At 45.8% G+C, this 17,659-nt stretch overlaps 1 protein-coding gene across 1 annotated transcript; it reads right to left on the bottom strand.

The window, feature by feature from the left end:
• Positions 1-1,203: 1,203 nt before the first annotated feature.
• Positions 1,204-16,695, bottom strand: LOC117039705. Its single transcript, XM_033136886.1, has 6 exons — positions 16,602-16,695; positions 7,724-7,860; positions 7,019-7,298; positions 4,930-5,111; positions 2,497-2,555; positions 1,204-1,393 (listed from the first exon to the last, which is right to left on the bottom strand). The coding sequence occupies exons 1-6, from the start codon at positions 16,693-16,695 to the stop codon at positions 1,204-1,206; spliced, it is 942 nt and encodes a 313-aa protein (XP_032992777.1).
• Positions 16,696-17,659: the final 964 nt, after the last annotated feature.

A 17,659-nucleotide genomic window follows, 5' to 3' on the forward strand; every position in this document is an offset into this window, starting at 1 on the left:
CATTTCCTTCCCTATAAAGTTCGCTGTAAAATTGAACAAATCGTTCCTCTATTTCTTTAGTGCTGGTTGTTATTTTCCCTTACCATTTAATTCTGTTTATAATCCTTTCGGCCTCTCTCCTCTTTAATTGCTAGGGTAGTAACTTTCCTGGTTCATTAGCGTGTTCCAAGACTCAGATCCTTGGAAATGTTCATGGGGTCCCATTGATTTCAAGCTTCACTAAATGTGGATCCAACGGATGGGTTTGCGTTTGGTGACAGACTTTGCAAACTCAGGAGGGGGGTGGTGTTTCATTTTTCTTTTTCTTTTCTAATTAATTTCCAGGGAAAAGGTTATTGTAAGAATTTTTTTTTTTTTTTTTGCAAGACACGGTGTCCTCAAACAGGGATCTGGGGATCAGAGACACACAGCACACATGCAGCTAGAGACTGCTGTCGGACACATGCTGGCGCAAAATAAAACCAAAATAAATAAATAAATAAATAAATGAAGAAGAAGAAGAAGAAGAAGAAGAAGAAGAAGAAGAAGAAGAAGAAGAAGAAGAAGAAGAAGAGTTTGGACTTGATATCCTGCCTTTCACTCCCCTTAAGGAGTCTCAAAGCGGCTCACATTCTCCTTCCCCTTCCAGTCCATGCAGAATGTAGGCACCAGATGTCAAGGAAAGAAACAACTATCTGACTTTTAGAAGACATCTGAAGGCAGCCCTGTTTAGGAAAGTTTTTAATGTTTGGTGTTTTATTGTGTTTTAAATATTTTGTTGGGAGCCGCCCAGAGTGGCTGGGGAAACCCAGCCACATAGGCGGGGTAATGTATAAACAAACAAACAAACAAATAATAGTTTGGACTTGATATCCCGCCTTTCACTCCCCTTAAGGAGTCTCAAAGCGGCTCACATTCTCCTTTCCCTTCCTCCCCACAACAAACACTCTGTGAGGTGAGTGAGGCTGAGAGACTTAAGAGAAGTGTGACTAGCCCAAGGTCACCCAGCAGCTGCAGGTGGAGGAGCGGAGACGCGAATCCGTGCAATGGTCATTCTAACTGCTTATAAGCAGGTGTGCTATGGAGTCTTGAAGGTTGAAATGACTGAAACGTCCCCCCCACAAAACACACACACACATTTATTCATGTACAGTATTAGCCAGCTCTTGGCGAACTACATCTGGGGGAGACGTTGGCAAGCAGAATTCTCCTCCCTTTGGCTTGTTAAATTAAACCTCGAGTTTTTTGGGGCCCCCGTTCCAGACCCTTTAAGACCCCACATTTGCAAGCTCGGACGGCAAAGACGGTGCGCAGCTCCCCGCTTCGGCTCCGGAAGGTATTAGTCTCGTATTGGTGAGGGGTGCAGGAGCTGGAGATGTCTTCGCCTCCGACAAGGCACTGGTTTTGCGGGTCCCTGTGTTGAGAAACAAAGCAGTTGGCAGTGAGAGCCAACGCCAGGCTAGGGCATCCTGTTATGCCAACCTGGCTCCTTCCAGGTGTTGTAAGGCTACAACTCTACATGGGGCCCGACTCGGAGGCTCCCGCTGGTGCAAAACGCCAAGTCCAGACTGCTGGGGGGTGGGGAGAGAAGCGACCCCCGGTGTTCAACTTGCTGGCTCCATCTGGTACGCAGGCTGAGACCCTCCCTGCCCGCAGACTGTCTCTCCAGAGTGGTGCATGCCCTGGTTATCTCCCGCTTGGACTACTGCAATGCGCTCTACGTGGGGCTGCCTTTGAAGGTGACCCGGAAACTACAACTAATCCAGAATGCGGCAGCTAGACTGTGTGACTGGGAGCGGCCGCCGACACCATATAGCACCGGTCCTGAAAGACCTACATTGGCTCCCAGGACGTTTCCGAGCACAATTCAAAATGTTGGTGCTGACCTTTAAAACAGCCTCAGCCCAGTATATCTGAAGGAACCTCTCCACCCCCATCGTTCAGCCCAGACACTGAGCTCCAGCGCCGTTCCTCTTTTTCTGTTCCTCTCTCTTTTTATCTATTCCTCTCTCTTTTATTTACGTCTCACCATGTTTAGTGCACATATCATTACGTACTTTATAACCGCATATACTTTATGTACTTTATATATAAAAAACTTTGGCACAGGTTTGGAGGGGTTCCCAATGTTGGGGTCCGTAGTTCATAATCCCCAGGAAAGTGCAAGTGTGGATGAGGCCAGCATTTTTGGTGTGTGTGTGTGTGTGCTGGGTGAAAGACCCACTTTTTCACCTCTAGAAACCTCCCTTGGGGCATCTCTTTCCCCCAGTCTGCCTCTGAGCCCAATCCACAGCCGATTAAACAGGTTGCTGTCAATCAGTGGGGAAAATTAACGGGAACAATCCATTCGGATTCAGCTCTCAGGCATTGCCATTGTGTGTGTCTCCTGTGCTTGCACACCTTCCCCTTAGAGCAGTTTGTGGGCATGCATTTACAATTGCAATTGTCACTTTTTTTGGGGGGGGGGGATGTGCAGCTAGCACCTGTGCTCACACCTTTGGGGGCAGCTGTGCTTACCTTAGCAGGCAGGGGCTTCCAGGGGCACATTGGCCTAAGCACCTTCCCACATCAATTTCCTGGAAGATTTGAAACACAAAAGAAGGAGGGGAAATCACTTACCAGCCTCCCACTGTCTTGGCAGGACGGTGGGAATTCAAAAAGGATATGTGTCATTCACAAATACACCTTCTAGGACCCACCCCCCCACCCCCCAAATGAAGAAGGCAAACACAGCTTGTCTTTGCAACAGGGAAAGGGGGGGCAGGGGTGTGTGTTTCTAAACATCATTTCCAGAGAAATTATTATTTTGGAGTTTTATCGCTGCAGAAAACAGCACACAGAAAAGGAGGGTTCTTAAAAGTTGAGCACACAACACTAAGCTGGGGGGGGGGGCAGCTCATACCTCAAAAGGTAAAATGCAGGTAACAAGGTGACTTTAGCAGACTGGAGGATTGGGCCCAGAGGAACAAAATGAATTTCAACAGGGACAAATGTACGGTTGAAACTCGAAAAATTAGAATATTGCGGTTTAATATTGGTTTAAGTCGGGCTGGATATGTTGAATATGCCCCCACAATGTAATGAGTACCCGTTTAGACATATATTTTCTATATTGTTTTTATAAATGCAAATATTCTGTTTTATGTTGGTCTGTGACCGAATAAAATATATTCGCTTCGCTTCGCTAAAAAAATATTGCGGAAAGGTTCATTTCTTTCAGTAATTCAACTTAAAAGGTGAAACTAATATATGAGATAGACTCATGACATGCAAAGCGAGATATGTCAACCCTTTATTTGTTACAACTGTGATAATTATGGCGTACAGCTGATGAGAACCCCAAATTAACAATCTCAACTTTGGGGTTTTCATCAGCTGTACGCCATAATCATCACAATTATAACAAGCAAAGGCTTGACATCTCTCGCTTTGCATGTCATGAGTCTATCTCATATATTAAACTCCAGTAGCTAATGAAAACAATTGCTTACATAAATGGACTTTTCCACGATAATTCTAATTTTTCGAGTTTCACCTGTAAGGTCCTGCACTTAGAAATAAACAGATGCATAATAATAGGATGTTGGGGGGGGGGGCACCTGGCTTGACAGCAGGACGTGCGAAAATGATCTGGGGGTTTCAGTCGACCATGTTCTTAATGTGAGCCAACAGCGAGATGCGGCGGCAAAAAAGGCGAATGCAATTCTAGGCTAGGGTTTTGTTTACAAATCGAGGGAAGTAACAGTATCCCGATCTATTCTGGGCATAGCTGTCAACTTTTCCCCTTTTCTTGCAAGGAATCCTATTTGGAATAAGGAAATTTCCCTTCAAAAAAAGGGAAGAGTTGACAGCTATGATTCTGGGCTCCCCAGTTTAAGAGGGGTATTGACAAGTTGGAAGGTGTGCAGAGAGGAGGGCAACCAAGATGACCCAGGTTCTGGAAAGCAAGCCTTATGAGGAACGGTTGAAGGAGCTGGGTATGTTTAGCCTGGAAAACAGTAGACTTGAGAGGAGATATGATAGAAGAAGAAGAAGAAGAAGAGTTTGGATTTGATATCCCGCTTCATCACTACCCGAAGGAGTCTCAAAACGGCTAACAATCTCCTTTCCCTTCCTCCCCGACAACATACACTCTGTGAAGTGAGCGGGGCTGAGAGACTTCAGAGAAGTGTGACTGGCCCAAGGTCACCCAGCAGCTGCATGTGGAGGAGTGGGGAATCGAACCCGGTTCGCAATATCTTAAGGGCTGTTCTTTTGCCTTGGTCAAACCATCAATGACTTGGATGATGGGCTTGAGGGCATCCTGATCAAGTCTGCAGATGACACCAAATTGGGAGGGGTGGCTAATACCCCAGAGGACAGGAGCACACTTCAAAATGACCTTAACAGATTAGAGAACTGGGCCAAAGCAAACAAGATGAATTTTAACAGGGAGAAATGTAAAGTACTACACTTGGGCAAAAAAAATGAAAGGCACAAATACAGGATGGGTGACACCTGGCTTGAGAGCAGTACATGTGAAAAGGATCTAGGAGTCATGGTAGACCACAAACTTGACATGAGTCAACAGTGTGATGCAGCAGCTAAAAAAGCCAATGCAATTCTGGGCTGCATCAATAGGAGTATAGCGTCTAGATCAAGGGAGGTAACAGTACCACTGTATTCCACTCTGGTCAGACCTCAGCTGGAATACTGTGTCCAGTTCTGGGCACCACAATTTAAGACGGATGTTGACAAGCTGGAAGGTGTGCAGAGGAGGGCGACCAAGATGATCAAGGGTCTGGAAAGCAAGCCTGATGAGGAACGGTTGAGGGAGTTGGATAGGTTTAGCCTAGAGGAGACTTGCTTTCCTTTATCATCTTGGTTGGCTGGGGCTGATGCGAATTGGGAGCCCACCCAATTAACGCGAGCGGGTTTTGCAATGGAAGCAGGAAGGAGTAGCATCCGCACCTTAATCAGCTCCAGTTTTTCTCCCGCAGAGTTGAGCACCACTTCGTAGTAGTATTCCATGTGGGAGACCCGGTAACAGGGCTCCCTCAGCCGGCAGCTCCCCAGGATCTGGACCGCACGGTGCCCGTTTGGGGTCTTCATCAGAAGGGAGTCGAAATCCGTGGGCAGGCAGAACAGCCCCCCTGAAAAGAGATCCGAGGGGGGAAAGGGATGGTTTCCACCATTACAAAAAGTGCTGGATTTACGTATAAGCTAAACAAGCTATAGCTTAGGGCCCCCACTCCCTTTGGGGGGCCCCCAAAAAAATTAAAGGGGGGGGAGAAACTGGATGCACATTTCCAAATTATAAGATAAAAAGCAAATGAAATAAAACCTACATACAGCAACAGTGTTTTGTGTTGTCCAGGCTCCTAGGGTGTAAGTCATGGGCCCCGCCTGCTAGCCTGCTCCCTCAAATATCACTGGTTTGCTCATTTCTATATCAATTACTTTGATAAAGTGCATATTTTGTTAGGTGCAAATGGCTTTAGATACCTATTAGGTCCATAAATTGTTGTTGTTCATTCGTTCAGTCGTGTCCGACTCTTCGTGACCCCATGGACCAGAGCACGCCAGGCACGCCTATCCTTCACTGCCTCCCGCAGTTTGGCCAAACTCATGTTAGTAGCTTCGAGAACACTGTCCCACCTTCTCTGTCGTCCCCTTCTCCTTGTGCCCTCCATCTTTCCCAACATCAGGGTCTTTTCCAGGGAGTCTTCTCTTCTCATGAGGTGGCCAAAGTACTGGAGCCTCAACTTCAGGATCTGTCCTTCTAGTGAGCACTCAGGGCTGATTTCTTTGAGAATGGATAGGTTTGATCTTCTTGCAGTCCATGGGACTCTCAAGAGTCTCCTCCAGCACCATAATTCAAAAGCATCAATTCTTCGGCGATCAGCCTTCTTTATGGTCCAGCTCTCTATATGGTCCATAAATTACCATATAGCATATATTCAAATTACCATGTAGCATATATTCAAATTACCATATAGCATATATTCAAATTACCATATAGCATATAATGTGGCCCCATTACCTTCAGTAGCTGAGGGCCTCATCAAACCTAAATCCGGCCCAGCATTCATGACGATTTGTGCTCATGATTTGCACCAGGGCCGGATTTAGGTTTGATGCGGCCCTCAGCTACTGAAGGTAATGGGGCCCTTTATATGTCCAGCTGTCCATTGTCAACAATAAACTGTTGCTGTTTATTTGTGTTGAATATACGCTATATGGTAATTTACGGACCTCATAGGTATCCAAAGCCATTTGCCCATGCTGCCACGCAACCAGTCCATGCAGAATGTAGGCACCAGATGTCAAGGAAAGAAACAACTATCTGACTTTTAGAAGACGTCTGAAGGCAACCCTGTTTAGGAAAGTTTTTAATGTTTGATGTTTTATTGTGTTTTAAATATTCTGTTGGGAGCTGCCCAGAGTGGCTGGGAAAACACAGCCACATGGGCGGGGTATTATTATTATTATTATTATTATTATTATTATTATTATTATTATTATTAATAGTTTGGACTTGATATCCCGCCGTTCACTCCCCTTAAGGAGTCTCAAAGCGGCTCACATTCTCCTTTCCCTTCCTCCCCCACAGCAAACACTCTGTGAGGTGAGTGGGGCTGAGAGACTTCAGAGAAGTGTGACTAGCCCAGGCATAGGCAACCTTCGGCTCTCCAGATGTTTTGGCCTACAACTCCCATGATCCCTAGCTAACAGGACCAGTGGTCAGGGATGATGGGAATTGTAGTCCGAAACATCTGGAGAGCCGAAGGTTGCCTATGCCTGGACTAGCCCAAGGTCACCCAGCAGCTGCATGTGGAGGAGCGGGGAAGTGAACCCGGTTCACCAGATTACAAGTCTACCACTCTTAACCACTACACCGCACTGGCTCTTCTTCTTCTTCTTCTTCTTCTTCTTCTTCTTCTTCTTCTTCTTCTTCTTCTTCTTCTTCCCTGTCGATTTCCCCAGGAGATGACATCATTGATCCTGCTCTGAAAAAGGCCCTGGAGTCCCATTCCACAACACCTCTGCCTCGCGTTACCTTCAGAATGTTCTGGATCGGAACACCTGCCGACGTCCAATGTCTGTTCCAGAGGGGAGTCTGGGAAGAAGGTTTTCAGAGAAGGCAGCCGGAGACATTCGGATGGGCTAGCGTTGCACTGGCAGTCTTCAATGACCTCCACCTGTCGAACGCCTTCCAGAAGCAGGAGCTCTTGCACCCGGACACTGCTGGGCTCGCAGCGGTAATTCTCTGGGCAGGAACGCTCCAACCTGGCGGAGGGTTCGGATACTGCGAGGGAGCTGGGGAGCCTCTCCTGTAGCTGGAAGGATGAGCAAGAAGAAGAAAGCGGGGAAAGCTAAGCTTTTTTGGGGTATTATATGCAACTTACAGCATGGGAGAAGTTATAGAATTGGGTATTAAAATTTACAGCATGTTATACGTTGGAAGAAAACTATGTGAAAATGATGTGCCGTATTTAACACCCAGTAAACTAGCCAACATGAGTCTGACCAAACTGCGGGAGGCAATGGAAGACAGGAGTGCCTGGCGTGCTCTGGTCCATGGGGTCACGAAGAGTCGGACACAACTGAACGAACGAACCAACAACAACAAACTAGCAAATAGGACGTGGGTGGTGCTGTGGGTTAAACCACAGAGCTTAGGGTGTCTGGTTGTTAAGTCGCCCAAACGGACCGGTGTCCCCACTGGCTTCCTGTGCTCTTAAAACAAAAACAGACACCGTACCTTTTTGGTTTTGAGGAAGTCCAGCATGGAGGATTGTCGGGAGACGCCGGCGAAACCTGACCCGCTCTTTCTTCGGGTACCACCACAGTGTGCCTGGCAGGTGCCCACGTCGATGCTCACCGGGCTGCCAGAGAGATCTGGGTAGAAAAACAAGTTTATTAAATTTGTGAGGTCCATGCCTTTACACAAAATACCATAAAATGTTATTAAAAAGATAAACAATAAAATTATTAAAATAAGTTAAAATTCATGCTGCGCTGTCCCAGCAAAGTAGACTACCCAAAAACCCCCACCATTCAGGAAAGAAGATACAACAACAGGTTAGGAGAGCAATGGGAGGGACCTCACCACTTCATCCAGGAACCATACCCTAGTTTTCATAGCCTTCACCACAAAGACCGCTACCACGTAGGAAATCCGTGGATCAGCGTCCACCAGCAAAAACTTTACTTGGTCCTCAGAGTTGACTATTGATTTGGGAATAGTTTGTAACATCACATCCCTGAAGGCCGAGTAGATGGGACAATACAACATGTAATGTGTGAGATCCTCTTTGGTTCTCATATGACAAGGACATATACGGTGCTCTACCGGGGTTTTTGCAAATCTGCCTGACAGATAGGCTCTCCGAAGGGTGGGATCGGTGATATTCGCCAAGTAATTGGCGCAGGTTTTGACTGTTTTCAGTCGGGGAAACCAGTGGGAGGACCCTGGGTTCTGTATTTTTGTGGTGTCTAACCGGGCGTCTCTCTCCAGGATCCATTCCCGAACTTTGTCTGGGCTCCACAGTTTGAGAGTATTAAACTCTGGTAGGGTGTATCTAACCAGGATCTCAGATAGGTTTTGACGCCAAGTGGTGTTCTTTTGAAGAGATACAAAGGCTTGTTTGGCCAATAAGGTGTTCGAAGTGTTTGCAAGGTTGATGTAAAATCGTAGGAATCTTAAGTGGGCCCTGGCAGACACAGAAGGTAATCCAACCTCCACCCTCCCAAGAAAGCTGCCGGGGTTCGAGATCTGGGTAGAAAAACAAAGGAAAGGGGTGTTTGTATCTCCAAGAAAAGCTCTTATGGAAACCTACAACAGCAAGACCGGGCAATTGGGACGACCTCCTTACCAGCAGACATTTCGCTTTGCAAAGCCTCCACGGCTGAGTTCTGCATGCACTATATCTATATTGCTGGAGTTTAGCAAACAAACAAAACAAAACCCTCAATATTTAATGTAGAATATATACTATGGGGTTGGGGCGCTCAGCTCGCTTTCAGGCCAAGGGAGCCGGCGTTTGTCCGCAGGCAGCTTTCCAGGTCATGTGGCCAGCAGGACTAAACCGCTTCTGGAGCAACGGGACGCCGTGACGGAAACCAGAGCGCATGGAAACGCCGTTTACCTTCCTATTTATCTGCTTGCGCCGGCGTGCTTTCGAACTGCTAGGTTGGCAGGAGCTGGGACGGAGCAACGGGCGCTCGCTCCGTCACGGGGATTCGAACCGCCGACCTACTGATTGGCAAGCCGAAGAGGCTCAGTGGTTTAGACTACAGCGCCACCCTACAGGGGTGACCCGTTTCACTGCCTCCCACTGACGTTCCGCTGAACCTTGCTTTCTGGGATCCCATGGCTGCTGCTTCCAGATTTCGGCACAATCTCACGGATCTCACTGGATCCCAGAAGCCATAGCTTCTTCTCCTTGCTTCCATTATTATTATTATTATTATTATTATTATTATTATTATTATTATACCCCACCCATCTGACTGGGTTGCCCCAGCCACTCTGGGCAACTTCCAACTTATAAAAACATAATAAAGCATTAAACTTTTAAAAAAACTTCCTTATAGAGGGCTGCCTTCAGATGCCTTCTAAAGGTTGTATAATTACTCATCTCCTTGGCTCAGAGGTTGCATAAATCCATACCCCTTCCAACAGTTTTCAATGAAAATTGGGATGCCCTAAGGAAAAGCAGGTTGTGCTGTTAAACCACAGAGCCTAGGGCTTGCTGATCAGAAGGTTGGCGGTTCGAATCCCCGCAATGACGGGGTGAGCTCCCGTTGCTCGATCCCTGCTCCTGCCCACCTAGCAGTTCAAAAGCACCTCAAAGTGCAAGTAGATAAATAGGTACCGCTCCGGCGGGAAGGTAAACGACGTTTCCGTGCGCTGCTCTGGTTCGCCAGAAGCGGCTTAGTCATGCTGGCCACATGACCCGGAAGCTGTACGCCGGCTCCCTCGGCTAATAAAGCGAGATGAGCGCCGCAACCCCAGAGTCGTCCCCGACTGGACCTAATGGTCAGGGGTACCTTTACCTTTAAGGAAAAGCGGGACATTCTGGGATCAAATAAAAAACCGGGGCTGCTTCTGTAGATCCGGGAATGTCCCTGGAAAATAGGGGCACTTGGAGGGCCTGCCCCAAGGCACTGCTTCCTGAGTGAGTGAGTTTTGTAGTTCCACTGTGTGCTGCATCAATACCCATATTGCGCCTATTAAACGAGGGTCAAACTATAGTTCCCAGGTTTCTTTGGGGAAGAAATGCACTTCGGTTGAAGGACAAGGTTAAAAAAAATGTACAAAAAAAGTTATTAAAACAAAACAAAAAAACCGAACATCCAGACATTTCACCTAAGACCAGTTTGCCACTACTATTTACCATTCCTTTCACTGTCTTAGAGCTGTGTTAATAGGGTGTGAGACCAGTAGCAGGTATTAGATTAGCAAACCGGTGGGAGACCGTAATCTACAGAGTACCAAATAGACAAAAGGATCAGGTGGGGGGGGCAGTGGCTGGGGGCTGGGGAGCAGAGATGAGCTTGCAAGCACATCTCTGAATAAAGGTTTTTTTTGCTTCCAAGGCTGCCCTTTCAGTTTGTTATGAAGGAGGTGAATGCTAAAAAATATACCAGCTAAGGCAGTGTTTTTCAACCACTGTTCCGCGGCACACTAGTGTGCCGCGAGATGTTGCCTGGTGTGCCGTGGGAAAAATTGAAAAATTACTTTATATATAGTCAATATAGGCACAGAGTTAATTTTTTTAACATTTTCTAATGGTGGTGTGCCTCGTGATTTTTTTCATGAAACAAGTGTGCCTTTGCCCAAAAAAGGTTGAAAAACACTGAGCTAAGGAATGTACAGTTTTCTTCCTCCTTCCTTCCCCCCCTCCCGCACAAATCTGACCAAGTGATTAAGGGGGGAGGAGCAATTCAGGGCTATAAAACGATGTTCTGAAATGCCGTGAATGTGTGGCTTTGCTTTCTGCTGAAAATATGCATTATTTTTTTTTTAAAGAGCTTGCAACTGCTGGATCGAGGCCACCAGATGTTAGCACAGAAAATAAACTGCGCCGGAGTCTTTGGAAGATAGGTGGTTTTTGTGTGTGTGTGTCTGGGAGATAGGCAAGTCACTTGTTCTGGATGGGGTTGTACCTCCTCTGAAGGACCTGGTGTGTAGCTTGGGGGGGTGTTCTTTCATAGAATTATAAACTTGTAGAGCTGGAAGGGACCTGAGGGCCATCTAGTCCAACCCCCTGCAAATGCAGGAATCCTGCCTGCAGAAGTTCCTGGGTTGTCTCATATCGCCCACCTTCTGGTTAACAGCCAAGACCTAAGAACCCTGAGATACATCTTTGCTGCTAGAGGCCTGAGGGTTGTCCATGGCTAGGAGCGCCTTTGGCCAGCTTTGGCCAGCTATGGCCATTTCTCAACAGGGATAGCCTGACCACCCTGTAGCCACTGCTAAGAAGAAGAAGAAGAAGAAGCAAAGATCACCAGTGTGGAAGCAATGATTCTTCAACATCAACTTCCTTGGACTGGCCATGTTGTTCGGATGCCTGGTTATCGTCTGTCAAAGTAACTCCTCTATTCCGAACTTAAAAATGGAAAGCGTAAAGCGGGTGGTCCACAAAAGAGGTTTAAAAACTCTCTCAAAGCAGAATGTATTGGGATATGATATATCAGGAGTTAAGAAAAATGTTGAAATATAACTTTGTCAAGAAGCCTGAAGCTTTTTTGTTAGGTATTGTAGGTACAGACATTGAAAAGAAGGACATTAGACTTTTCCAGTACGCAGTGACTGCAGCTAGAATTCTTCTAGCGCAAAAATGGAAACAAGAAGAATTACCGACGAAAGAAGAATGGACAGTGAAATTGACGGAATATGCAGAATTGGACAAAATGACGGGAAGAATCCGGGAACAGCGGGACCAGAAATTCATCAAAGACTGGTTAAAGTTTACGAATTATTTAAAAGACAATTTACAATTGAATACGCTTATAGGATTTCAAGAAGTTTTGTAGTTAATGTGTAGAACTATTATTGTAAGTATGACAGTAAAAATAAGAAGGAATTTTATGATAATGTAAGCAATGGTTGATTTAAGAAATATAATATCAAGATATAATTTTGAAAGCCATGTGGAGGGATTGAGGGAAGTCACGGCTTTGTAGGCCAAAATGGGAAATGTATGAAAATGTTTGATTTAATGTTGTAGTAGTATAGTGTGAAAATAATAAAAATTATATATATGTAAAAAAAAAAAAAAACTCTCTGAAAGCAAATCTATAAAAATGTAGTATAGACACCGACAACTGGGAAACACTGGCCTGCGAGCGCTCCAGTTGGAGAACAGCCTTGACCAAAGGCGTCGTGGGCTTTGAAGACACTCGAACTCAGGACACAAGGGAGAAACGTGCTAAGAGGAAGGCACGCTTGGCAAACCCTCACCGGGACCAACTCCCGCCCGGAAACCTATGTCCCCACTGTGGAAGGGTGTGTGGATCCAGATTTGGCCTCCCCAGTCCCTTACGGACTCACTGTTAAAACCGCGTTCATGGAAGACAAATCTCTACAAGTGATCGCCCAAGTAGTAGTAGTTAAATTTTGGCTGCCACAGAAGTGCAAAGGCTGCCCTTACCTTTTGGACCAGCTCCACCTTCTGGTGGCAAAGAAACACAACATCCCCGATGGGCATAAAGAAGTGATGGCCAAACTTGGCCCTCCAGGTGTTTTGGGACTATAATTCCCATCATCCCTGACCACTGGTCCTGTTAGCTAGGGATGATGGGAGTTGTAGTCCAAAAACAGCTGGAGGGCCAAGTTTGGCCATCACTCGCAGGGTTCAGTCTTGCCCCCCCCCCCCCCCCGTTGTTGTCCAATGTCTTTACAAACAACCTGGATGAAGTTACAGGTAGGTAGCCGTGTTGGTCTGCCATAGTCAAAACAAAATAAAACAAAAAAATTCCTTCCAGTAGCACCTTAGAGACCAACTAAGTTTGTTCTTGGTCTCTAAGGTGCTACTGGAAGGAATTGTTTTAACCTGGATGAAGGAATTGAAAAGATGCTCATCAAATCTGCAGTTGACACCAAACTTGGAGGGGTAGCCAATGCCGCAGAAGACAGAATCTTCAGGGTTCAAGGTGACCTTAACAGATCCGAGAAGACGGTCCATTAACTGACGGTCAACTCAGGACGCAAAACTGCGTTTTTATATTTAATTTCCATTTTCTTCCATGTGTATTTCAATGTTCTCTTCTTGCTACGGCCAGTTTCTGTTCAAAATAAAAATTTTAAAAAAAAAATTCCTTCCAGTAGCTCCTTAGTCTCCAAAAAAATTCCTTCCAGTAGCACCTTAGAGTCCAACTAAGTTTGTTCTTGGTATGAGCTTTCGTGTGCATGCTTTCATGTGTATCTGAAGAAGTGTGCATGCACACGAAAGCTCATACCAAGAACAAACTTAGTTGGTCTCTAAGGTGCTACTGGAAGGAATTTTTTTATTTTTTATTTTGTTTTGACTATGGCAGACCAACACGGCTACCTACCTGTAAAAATTTCTATTGATTGATTAACAGATCGGAGACCCCTGAGCAGGCTGGCAAAATGAATTTCATCAGGGTTCAGGTGTAAGGTCCTGCACTTAGGCAGGAAGAACAATCACAGGATGAGGGAAATGCAAAGACTGCTCTCCCCCACCCCCACCCCAACTCAAAACCCCCACAAACAAACCCAATGAGTCTGAATTCACACCTGGTTCTTAAGAAGACCTGAAAGGGTTGGTGTTTTGTTTTGTTTTTTTGCATTTCTGACATCTGCAATGCAAACGACAAAGCAAGGAAGTTGGGAGCTCTCATCCTTTATACAGGAAATGTTTCTATAGGTTCTGGATAAGGAAGATCCGAAGCCGTAAAAATGTCAAGATTCTGTCCAGCCAGGGTTCGCTTTGCCTTGCTTTGAGAACGTCTTCAACCTACTCCATCAGGTTCCTTTGCTACTATGAAGGTGGATTTGCTAAGTACTCTCAGAAGGGGGTAGGTTTCAAAACCCTCTAGAATTATTTTTATTTTAAGCTGGCAAGTGCTTTAGGAGGCAGCCCTGTGCCACACAGCATTTACCACAAAAGCTGTGCTGAATTAATTTTTGTCTTGGCTGCTGGCTGCAAAAGGATTCTTAGTTTTTATGTTAGGGATTCAAGACAAGACTTGCATTATTAAGCCCAGCGTTGTCCATTTGCAAGCAAGTTTTGATTTTTTATATATATTTATCAATCAGGCGGAAGGGAAATGGTTTTTTTGTTTGTTTGTTTTTAAAAAGAAAACCTTTTATTGTATGGGAGAGAGACCTGGGAAGGAAGCTGAGTAAATCTGCCAGGGTGTATTTCAGGACAAAGGCAACGGCAGGAGTTTTTAAAAGAAAACGACAAGGAGGGGTTTAAAATCCATTCCATCTGTTTTTTGTCCCATCTGGTGCATTTTATTCATGCTGAAAAATCGCTTCCTTCTATCCCTTCTGTGAACAACCATTTTCTAAAATGACTTTTTTCTCCAATAAAAGGAACAAATTTATGTCAAAACAGTGGGGGGGGGGAAATGTCAAGATTCGGACATCATCATCATCATCATCATTATTATTTTAAAAAAAGAAAATTCTTCCAAGCACTCTATAGGCCTCTGCATTTGCTTTTTCACTCTTCTCTTCCATTTATTTTAAACAAAAACACTACACCGTAACAGGCAAGCAAATGAGATATCACACATATTTAAAGTATAAGAGATGCGATTGAAATGTTACACGTGCCATCGTTCAAGGCCGCGATCCTATGCGCACTTACCTTTGAGTAAGTCCCAGAGAAATCGGTGGGGCTTACTTTCGAGTAGAAATGCATAAGCTTGCTCTGAGAAGTAAGCGCCCCCTGACTAGAGGACTACAGGTGGGGGGCGGGGGGCGGCGGGGGGGCTGCTACAAAGCATAGAAAAAAGGGGAATCTTATATAAGTGGAAAACAGTTTACAGTACAGGTGAAACTCGAAACATTAGAATATCGTGGAACGGTTCATTTCTTGCAGTAATTCAACTTAAAAGGTGAAACTAATATATGAGACAGACTCATGACATGCAAAGCGAGATATGTCAAGCCTTTATTTGTTATAATTGTGATATTATGGCGTCCAGCTGATGAGAACCCCAAATTAACAATCTCAACTTTGGGGTTTTCATCAGCTGTGCGCCATAATCATCACAATTATAACAAGCAAAGGCTTGACGTATCTCGCTTTTCATGTCATGAGTCTATCTCATCTATTAAACTCCAGTAGCTAATGAAAACAATTGCTTACATAAATGGACTTTCCCACGATATTCTGATTTTTCAAGTTTCACCTGTATATATGGACCGTATGCATCTAAACCAGCGGTTTTATTTCATTTGACGGGTCCGTTGATCAGTTGATTGCATTTACACCCAAAATTTTCCTCTATCGAGCTCAACGTGGTTTAAATGTTTCTCCGCCTTTTTCTTTAATTCCAACAAACTTGTGAGGAAGGTTAGGCGTAGAGCAGGGGTAGGTAAACTAAGGCCTGGGGGCTGGATGCGGCCCAATCGCCTTCTCAATCCGGCCCGAGGACAGTCCGGGAATCAGCGTGTTTTTACATGAGTAGAATGTGTCCTTTTATTTAAAGTGCATCTCTGGGTTATCTATGGGTCCTGCCTGGCATTTTTACACGAGTAGAATGTGTCCTTTTACTTAAAATGCATCTCTGGGTTATTTGTGAGGCACAGGAATTCATTCATTCCTCCCCCCCCCCAAAAAAAAAATATAATCCAGCCCACCACATGGTCTGAGGGATGGTGGACCGACCCACGGCTGAAAAAGGTTGCTGACCCCTGGCGTAGAGCGAGTGACTGGCCCAAGCTTAAGGGCAGAGTGGGAATTCGAACCCACCTCCACGTTCAACTACTGTATCACATTGGTTCACCCAGCTGTTAAAAGTGACGCCGATTAATGAATCGCTGCGTTTTTAAATTCGTAATAATTAACATTTGATGGGCAAAATATTTGGCTGCTCCTTGCCTGTTCTGTTTTTTCTCTCCACATATTTTTAATGTTGGCATTCATTCATCCATCTTTTTTGGGAAGGGCGAGACTTTCATTTTCCTCTCAAGTCTGTTTCCTCGGTTGCGACCACCTCAAATTGGCCTTGCGAGCTTTGTGTTTCGTTTCTTTAAAGCCGGAGATCAAACCCACGCTATGCATTTAAAGCACACAGTCTTCTTCCCCTAAAGAGTCTCGGGAACTGTAGTTTCGCTAGGCGCAAAACTACAGCTCCCAGGATTCACGTCCTTCAAAATGTACGGTGCGGGGTGGAAAGTGGGATATGAAAGTTTTTAACGAAACAAGCGCTAAAATCCACGCTATGCATTTAAAGCACACAGTCTTTTTCCCCTAAAGAGTCTCGGGAACTGTAGTTTCGCTAGGCGCAAAACTACAGCTCCCAGGATTCACGTCCTTCAAAATGTACGGTTGCCGGGTGGAAAGTGGGATATGAAAGTTTAAAACGAAACAAGCAGAGGGAACCAGAAGACGGAGCAGCTGGAAGAGAACCTGGTTTTCTGGACGACTCACCGTGCCCAATGTAGATGGACCGCGCTTGCCTCTTGCAGCATCCGTGCTTGGCAAAGAGGTTCCTTTCTTCGTGGAGCTGGCTGGCAGCTCTCATGCCTAGAGTTACAAAACACAACGCTCAGGTTGCGCCAGCTTAACACCCGGGAAAGCCTTTAAAGGAAACTAAGGGTGGCGCTGTGGGTTAAACCACAGAGTCTAGGGCTTGCCGATCAGAAGGTCGGCGGTTCGAATCCCCGTGACAGGGTGAGATCCCGTTGCTCGGTCCCTGCTCCTGCCCACCTAGCAGTTCAAAAGCACATCAAGGTGCAAGTAGATAAATAGGTACCGCTCCGGCGGGAAGGTAAACGGCGTTTCCGTGCGCTGCTCGCACGGAAGTGGCTTAGTCATGCTGGCCACATGACCCGGAAGCTGTACGCCGGCTCCCTCGGCCAGTAAAGCGAGATGAGCGCCGCAACCCCAGAGTCGTCCACGACTGGACCTAACGGTCAGGGGTCCCTTTCCCTTTACTGCAGATTCACCCATTCTCCAATTTTTATATCAAACCATATTATCCATGGTATTTTTTACACTGCAAGGGAAATCAAAACCCTGCTTTTGTTTCCATCCGCTTACAGTGGCCTCCTAAATAACTTATAAATTATTCCCCTTCTTTTATAAAGTTCTTGTCCTCTTGGTTTCTGAGTTTCCCAGTCGGCTTCGCCATCTCGGCATAGTCCATCAGCTCGGTTTGCCATGGGCAGGGATCCCTCTCGGTCATACTCTGGGGCTGAAACCGGGAAGAACCTCCATCTCCCTAAAAGCAGGTCAGGGGTCCCTTTACCTTTACCTTTAAAGGAACGGCTCATTCAGCAGAGCACAAGACTCTTAATCCCAAGGTTGTGGGTTTGAGCGCCAAGTTGGGGGGGGGGAATGGGGTTGGGCTAGAGGACCTTTGTGATCCCTTCCATACAGGGCCGGATTTAGGCTTGATGAGGCCCTAAGGTAAAAGTTAAGGTACCCCTGATCGTTAGGTCCAGTCGCGGACGACTCTGGGGTTGCAGCGCTCATCCCGCTTTACA

The sequence above is a fragment of the Lacerta agilis genome, chromosome 18, assembly GCF_009819535.1.
Source record: "Lacerta agilis isolate rLacAgi1 chromosome 18, rLacAgi1.pri, whole genome shotgun sequence".
NCBI classification, from domain to species: domain Eukaryota; kingdom Metazoa; phylum Chordata; class Lepidosauria; order Squamata; family Lacertidae; genus Lacerta; species Lacerta agilis.

Coding starts and splice junctions, on each gene's coding strand:
- LOC117039705 (XM_033136886.1), bottom strand. CDS start 16,695: ATGAGAGCTGCCAGCCAGCTCCACGAAGAAAGGAACCTCTTTGCCAAG. Junction 7,299..7,723: donor ACTTCCTCAAAACCAAAAAG/GTACGGTGTCTG, acceptor TCATCCTTCCAG/CTACAGGAGAGGCTCCCCAG. Junction 5,112..7,018: donor CGATCCAGAACATTCTGAAG/GTAACGCGAGGC, acceptor ATCTCTTTTCAG/GGGGGCTGTTCTGCCTGCCC.